The following is an 8,876-nucleotide window of genomic DNA, read 5'->3' as shown; positions in this document are numbered from 1 at the left end:
TTTTATCTTATACTTTCATGGTTTGTCTCTCACAAAGTCCATCTAGGCATTGGGATCATAGGAGCACATTGATTAACTATATCTTTTTTAACCATGAAAATTTTGTAGAACCTAAACATGCAATGCATTATAAATACGAACCAATACAGTCTATTTTCAAATGCACTAGTAAAGTGTTTTAGTTTTTTAAGTAAATGTTATTGTTAAATAATTAATTATTCTAACCTAATCTGGCATGTATTTGATATTACTTGTGCCTTTACTTTGATGCGAAGTAAAGATAATTTTCCGTGTAAAATTGATATTTTATTATGACATAATAATATAGTTATCAATGTTGAGTGCGAGTACGCTATTGTTGCAAGTAGTAGTTAAATTTGACGCCCGTATATTTGTATTTGGCTTTTTTACATGTAAAATACTTTCTAGTTCCAAATCTCCACATTATGTGTAACTTGCCAATAATTTTTAAGAACATCAATATGATGGGCATATTTAAAATTGAAAAGTTAAAAAAAAATAAAAATTATATATATATATATATATATATATATATATATATATATATATATATATATATATATATATATATATATATATATATATATATGTCTATATATATATATATATATATATATATATATATATATATATATATATATAGACATATATATATATATATATATATATATATATATATATATATGTCTATATATATATATATATATATATATATTTATTTAGCCTTGCGCTGAACGGAGAGTGAATCATTGTGGATAGTGATTCATTGACATTTTTAATATCTAATTTAATAATCCACCCGTATCGCAATTTCCCAAGTGACCATATCCAGATTCCAGACTAAGTCATAAATATCAATTTCTTATTTTCAACAGGTAAATGGCATGGTATTATTGGTAATTAATTCCCAACTACCACTGCCGAGTTATGTTACTAATTTATGGTGATTCGTTTGCAAGTTGCAACTTCCAAGTTCCAATTCGTGCCAAATTCCAATCAACAACAATTTTAAGTTATTCATTGTTGAATGTGGTGACTTTGGTGAGGAGCATGGCATAAGAAAACTTTGCAAAGTTTGGAACTTCAAATGCTACAAAACCAGAACTTAGCCGACCAGGTAACCAGTAAGTGATAGCCTATTAGCCATAGATAGTGTTTCACACTACTTATATTTGAGAGATGCTCTGCTCTATTCGTTTTTCTATGCATGCTTGTTGGATATCTGTATTCGTTTTTCTATGCATGCTTGTTGGATATCTGTATTCGTTTTTCTATGCATGCTAGTTGGATATCTCTCTAAGGTAGTAGTGTTTTGTTATTTAATTTTTAATAAATTGAATTTTTCTCTATCTTTACTTGGCTTTGTGTATTTTGATTAATAGAACTTCCTCTGCAACTTTTTAACTGTATCATTTTCTGTCATTCTTTACAAAGATTCAATTTTTCCCTTTCATTTGTGCAAAGAATCGGTGCAAATGGGTCAAATAGGCATTTGAGAGGGATATCAAAACCACCATATCCACAATCAGGGGTTTCAGTTAGAGTAGCAGGAGGACGATACTGGATAAATGCCTTCTTCAATCCCCTGATGATCCCATTGTGCAAAAAGCTATCAAGGTTAGATCCCAAACCATAATCAGCTATACCCAATTTATTTACATATATACACAATTCATCCTGGCTGATAAACCTACAATGTGAATCTTTGTGTGTAATGGTAAGATCATCAGGAAGACTAAAGTATATTCATTAAACGTACATTCGGATGTTGCTGTATATACTTGGCTATGTATTGTAACTATTCCAGCCCATAATCAAGTAAAATCCATATGATGACAAGATTGATTTAATTTAGCCTTTGTAATGAACCTTTTGTATGTATCCAGTTCAAATCCATTACTATCTATATTGATATGAAAGAATGATAAGTCGTGCTTCAACCTTCTCTATTATCCCCTGTGTATCTGTGTCTGTGAATGTTGTGCTTAGGCTACATAGATATAAATCATTTGGGTGAAACTGATTATAATTGATTATGACTATAACTATTACAACTTATTAACAGTAAGACTCAGTTGATGAATGCAAGGGTATGCTTCACCCTTCCTGCTGAGCCTTCTCTTTGTGAATGTGTGATATGGTCCAATTCCATAATTAAGTATACTGAGATGGATGAATGATTACTTATGGCTCAAGGTTTGTGTTTGACGGCCCATGTATTGTTTGCGAGTGTGCTTAAACACTCTCTCTCACACGTTGTGTTAGAGAGAGGTGTGTCACTGTGTGGGAGTCTCAGACTATGATTGCTCAATGTCCCTTATTTATTGGATCTCAATATTCCCATTTGAGACAAATCTAGTATAATATATTACAAAGTAAAATCTAGCTGTTGGGTTTTCAATTGAAGTATTTGTTGTACGTCTCTGGCCTGTGAATAGCCCCCATGGTTTTCTCCCTTTTTACAAATCTGCTTAGTCATCTGCAACAGTATATGCACTTCTAGATCTCTGGTCTCTGTGCTTTTAAATTGTCTAGAAATAATTTCTCTAGATCTCATGTTTACCAGAGGTCAACCCATCAAGGTTGTTGAGCTCAATATTCCTTGTAGAATTAGCTCTCTCTGAATTCATGGCCGATGGCACTGCCACTGGCACAACTGAGGAGGTCATGGGTAGATCCTCAGTTCTCTTTTCTGTAATTGCTGTGTAATATAGAATGTCTAATATGACTGTTAGAAATGATAAGGCAGCTGTTGCGCTGAAAACTCTAGCTTTCACAACATAGCAACCCTCATCCAACCAGGGCTTGTTGTATGGTTGGCTTTGAATCATGCTCGACCCCTCCACAAATAGATAAATTATGATTGCAAAACTCATCCTGCCCAAAAAAAACCCACAGGCATGAGAATGAGACTTTGGCAATTGGGCATATTATTCTCCGGACTTTCTCCATACATCATGGAGTTTCTGGTCTTTATTGCATACATACATCCAGTCCAAGACTATAAAAAGCCATCTTTATTTTGATTATAGATTTAGAGAATATTTCAAAATATAATTGACAGAAATAAATTCAAAACAATTTCTGTATATACATCTATAATGAAATTTTAGGATTTCTAGTTTTTACTGCATACACTCAGTCAAGGATTACTAATTTGGAATTTATGGATCTCTGTTTTTCATAGCATACTATCAGTTAAGGATTACTAATTTTATAATATTCACTACTGGTTCATATTTATCTCTATTTCACTTTTATTTTTATCTCTATGTCACTTTTATTTTGATTATAGATTTTGAATCCGATCACAAAACATGTAGTGAGCAAACCTCCCAACTTAACTATTAGACTACATATTTGACCTCCCCACTTAACTGTTAGACTACATGTTTGAGATTACCCTTTACTCTAAACTACACATCTTTGAGATTACCCTTTACTCTAAACTATCTTAAGCAATAAGCCAATGATTTCTTATTACAGGATGTGTATAGTATTTGCCCTCTATTCTAAACCATCTTTATCTTGATTACAAATTTGGAAAACATTCTATAATATAACTAACCATCTTTATCTTGATTACAAATTTGGAAAACATTCTATAATATAACTAACAGGAGCAAATTCAAACAACTGATTTTGCTCATATCTACTATGAAATCTGTTCAAGTTTACAACCAATGCCCAAAAATGTTTTAATGTTTTGCAAGGGAGAACCAGAAATTCAATTCAATTCAATGGTGATTTTTAGAGAAATTCAAACAACTGATTTTGCTCATATCTACTCTGAAATCTGTTCAAGTTTACAACCAATGCCCAAAAATGTTTTAATGTTTTGCAAGGGAGAACCAGAAATTCAATTCAATTCAATGGTGATTTTCAGAAACACCCTGCCATCAGAATTCAAAGACAGAAATCAATTATCTGAGCATTTTAATAGAACACTGTACCATGAGACGAGGAGAATAATGGTAGTCAGTCTGTTGCAGGTGAGAATATTGCACTGATCCCTAGCAGTGATCAAATTTGAAGGGCATGTCTTAATTTTTTTTAGAAGGGCACACATTCAGGTCGTCCTTCCATAATGAAAAGCATAAAAAAAAGAAGCAATTCAATTGACAACAGTAAATTATCTTCAAATTTCTTTTTTTAACACATGGTGAATCGGTAGTTTGGAACTAATGTTGAGTTTGAAGACAACATACTATTGGTTTCTGATGCCTTTACAATGTTGCAAGCTACAAGATATTCCTCAGTTTATCAAGAACAATAACCCCTTCCAACACATCTGCAAGTCTAATATTCATCGTACAATTCATACGCATTGTAACTAACAAGTGATAGGCCAACTATGTTCATAACATTTATGTTCACCAAATGTTATGTTCTCTGTCTTTGAATTATTGTTATATTAAGCAGATATTGGTGTAAGAACATCCAAAAAAGAATTAGTTTGAGATGAAAGAAAAACTTTACATCTCAACATGCAGTTGAAGAAAACATGGCGCAGAAGAGCCTCGATAACATGATTTCACAGTACAAATTCCACTGTGCCAAGAGTCATTTGATGTGGTATGGGAAATTGCTATATTAAATTGATATGAGTAGTGAAGAACATATGTGTAAGAAATACAATGTTATCCAAATAGTAAAAGTAAATTCTTTCTATGTATGATCAAACTATGGTTAATGGAATTTGTAATTACAAACATGTTACATTGGACTGAAAGAGTGCTTTTGGTAGTTTTTGAACGACGAGTAAAATAGATGTGGCATTTGAATAAAGTATCTAAGGAGATGGAACTCCTTGTTGCTCTAAGGAATGGTTATATTTTACATCAATTCAACTTCCCCAATAGGACATGTTTTCCATCTGTGAGCCATTTTGCTCAGATAGCCAGATTTCTTCAAGTTTCTGGGAGTAACTGGGCCATTTTGCTCATATAAACAAGTTTCCAATAGTTTCTGTGATTAACTTAGTATCTTTGGTGGAATAAATAACTTCACCCACACTCAGCACCTTAGCCAAAGAGTTATTCCTTAAATGTTACCCAACTAAACTAAACTTTATGATAATACTCACAAAGTTAAAAAAAAAACATGCTTACCACATCAGAGCAATTTTTTTTCTTTGATAAAAGGAACTCTTCCCCATTGCCTTACAACATCAAGAATGGCCCCTTTTTAACATGTTTGTTAAATTCTTTATTGTCTAGACTTCATGCAAATGGCAGTTTTGCCCTTCTTTATCTGTTTCATTTCAACAGCTTACAATTCCACTCTTGGGGGCCAGGAATTCCCTTACCACAACTACTTTCTATCATGCATATTTTGTAATGTTTTGCTGCCTTTGCTTTTGTGCTTTCACATTTATATTGTTGTATCATTACTTCCTGGTCTTTGTACTAATTCACCTAGAGAAGGAACTTGTACTAATCTATTTGGAGTAAGAATTGGTGTTTCCTCTCACTAGACTTCCCTTCCAACAAGAATAGCTTGAAGACCTACTGATTTGCATTTATAATAAAGTATATAATTGTTGCATATGGTAATTAATCTAAACTCAAGGCATGCTTTTTGATCTTCTATAAATCTTCAATTGCCAGCGTTTGAAAGACTTAAATTTTTTATATATTGAACTTTTCTTTTATACAACAGTTCCAAGTTCGAATGTAATAATTCTCCAATGCTTAGCATGTTCTTTCTTATATGTTGTTTGAGACTTTGCGAGATTAACAATTTTAATTAATGATAGAATCTTTATGGTACACTGTTCAATTCAATACCTCCATACATACACACACACACACACACACACACACACACACACACATGTATGTATGTGGTACACTGTTCAATACAGTACCTCCAATTCCAGCAATGTTGTATGGCAAACTTTCATTCTGGCTCGTAAGATGTTTATGATAGATTGCTTCTCCTGCGCATACCAAAGTTTCTTTTATAACTTCACTATATCAGTATTTAGCACAATGTTTAATTCAATACATCAATTCTTCCAATTCCATACAACTAAAATCGTCAAAATCAAATCTGTTGTAACATCTCACACTTACAACTATTGATTGTGAATCGTTGGTGTAACTATTCTATGTTGCCACGTTTTTTATGATATATTCTATCAAATTTGTTTCGCAGAAATTTATTAGAATCATAGTTTGATTTTTCATTGAATATATATATATATATATATATATATATATATATATATATATATATATATATATATATATATATATATATATATATATATATATATATATATATATATATATATAATATTTAATTTATTTATATATTAATAAATTAAAAATATAATCTAATAAAAATGATTTTGCTAAATTCTAACTAAAATTTTCAAAACATGATATAACAACATGGATCATTGAAATAACATAATCCAACAAAAATTGTTTTACCAAATCTCAATTAAAAACTCTAAAACATAGTATAACCACACCTTGTTATTGCTTAGCACATAGAATTATAAATGAAAAGCTATTAAGACGTGGTGATTTTTACCATTATCAAACAGAAAGTTGTTAAGCCTTAATGGTTCTTATCAGTAATAGATAAAAATAATAATGACACAATTTGAAAAAAAATGCATCTTTCTCGTGAGATAATTGCTCATTGAACATATTGCACCAATGGGAGCAGAATCATGAAGAATAGGAGCGGAAGTCTAGAGAAAAGTCTAGACAAGTTGGGAAGGTACCTTAGAACGATATTGCTTCAGAGAAACAGTGCTCACCGAAACCTTTGTATAGGAAACTCTCCACCCTACACACTCAACAAAGTCGTTGAAAACAGTAAATGGACAAACAAATCACCTTACCAATTTTGAAAATAATTAAATGAATTATGGTTCACAAAGAAATCAAATCGACAAACACCACACTATACAATACCTTAAAAAAATATGACTCTGTTGTAGTATTCTTACTATTCACTAAGCGCTTTACACCCAATGCTCTGCCCTAGACGCTGGAATAAGGAAATTATAGTAGTATTGTTACTATTCATTAGGGGCTTTGCACCCAATGCTCTGCCCTCGACGCTGGAAGAAATTAAAAACAAATAGACAAAGAAATGTTAATCCAGAAACACGGACAAATAACAAATGAATTACTGAAACGGAAACCAGAAAAATTAGAGATTCCAATCACTGTTCATATTAATATGAAGAAAGTTCAAATCTCTCTTACCGTATCCATCCATTCAATAGAGAAACGTGCTAATTCATCCATCCATTCAACATGGGAACAAGCTAATGTGTTTCACTGAAATACCCTTGTTTCTGAAATGTTTTCCTCTTCGTTCTACACTGGCTGGCCCTAAGTGGTTAATATCACAAATCTTGACCGTCACTAACTTTCTTAAAAAGCTAGTGTGGAAAGCTTTATTCCATTTGAATCTAGTTTTATTTCATTTGAAGCTAGCATGGAAAGCTTTAGGCATAAATTAGAAAATGCAATTCAAAAGGAAAATATTGTTTTTGAAATGGGAGCAACTCGGAAACTGTTGTTTTTGAAATGGGATTTAACATCAGTTGAGAAAGGAAATTTACAAGTTTAACTATTGTAATTTGTGATAGACTCACAGTGCACTAACAGCTGGAAATTGAAATTCTCAAAGTCTGGATTTCAAAAAAAATGAAATTAAAAAAAAAAATAGACTAGTTAACAACATAATAGCCCTTCTTAAAAAAATTTATAATATTATTCCAATTTCTTTTTAAAATGGCAAAATTCAAATTTTAAATTTTTTTTGACTAGTAAAATTTTTTCCCTACTTCTGGGACGTGCTAGAGGCCCTTTGAAGGGCTCTGATGTGTTCAAATTTGATCATTGATCCCTAGCACAACAAACGAAGCCTCCAATGGCATTTGCTATTAATTGGGCAAAAAAAAGGGACAAAGCTGCCGTGGTTCCCATAGCCAATGCAGGGCTTGATGGAAAGTTGCATCCCCCCTCCTCATACAGCACATCATTGGCCTATGCATTAGGGCATCATAGATCAAATTCATGTTAATAACAATAAAACCTAAGTGTCAGTTTTGATAAATACCCACTACACACCTTGTTGTGTGTAAGTTCTTCTGCGACGCCCATTACCACAACAATCAGTCCCAAGAATCCTATTAAGTATTGGAAGTTCCTCACCCTTGACTTTTGCATATTATTTAAGATATGAATAGGGTTATTCCCCAACTTAATCAGACAGACTACAGGGGATACTTACCTAAATCTAGCAGACCAGTTGCTTTATATCTTGAAAATTGGCACGCTAATTTACAATGGCCTCTTCAAAGGGACTGGTGAGGCCAGAGCTTTTACATTGCTAAATGCTCCCTCCCCACTCATTTGTTTACAGTAATTGCTTTGATCATATAACTTGATACTGTTATGATAAAAAAAGAGCATTCCAAACATAGGCAAAGAATCTAGTGCAGACATAGGAAATAGAATACAGAGGCGAACTATTACAACAAGAAGAAATCTTTGTAAAATAATGCTTCACAGATTCGACATGGAGTTTTACACAACGCAAAAAGAGAAATTTCTTTTAGTTTCATTCATATATAGAAAATTGCTAGCCCAATACATTACACATGTGGCTTTGATATATAGCCAGCTAGAGTCTTTATTTGAGCAACCGCCAGCTATTATAATCAATGACGACATATCCGAAAATCAATTGTCTTGTGTAAAACCTTATAGTTCATGGAATTTTCCACGTGGTGGGGACACATAGCCATATGGAGTGTTTATGTCTGATAGTGAAAAATCAACATATGAGACTTTATGTTGGCAGATGGTACAGTCAGTGAT

At 32.3% G+C, this 8,876-nt stretch overlaps 1 protein-coding gene across 1 annotated transcript; it reads right to left on the bottom strand.

The window, feature by feature from the left end:
* Positions 1-2,567: 2,567 nt before the first annotated feature.
* Positions 2,568-8,222, bottom strand: LOC149236694 (protein MODIFYING WALL LIGNIN-1-like). Its single transcript, XM_089369002.1, has 4 exons — positions 8,124-8,222; positions 7,906-8,039; positions 3,975-4,040; positions 2,568-2,898 (listed from the first exon to the last, which is right to left on the bottom strand). The coding sequence occupies exons 1-4, from the start codon at positions 8,220-8,222 to the stop codon at positions 2,568-2,570; spliced, it is 630 nt and encodes a 209-aa protein (XP_089225128.1).
* Between the last annotated feature and the right edge of the window lie 654 nt (positions 8,223-8,876).

This window comes from Pinus tabuliformis, chromosome 8, assembly GCF_031772625.1.
Source record: "Pinus tabuliformis cultivar Carrire ecotype Pingquan chromosome 8, CPIR1, whole genome shotgun sequence".
Classification (NCBI taxonomy): domain Eukaryota; kingdom Viridiplantae; phylum Streptophyta; class Pinopsida; order Pinales; family Pinaceae; genus Pinus; species Pinus tabuliformis.
This window is presented reverse-complemented; position numbering and strand designations above follow the sequence as displayed.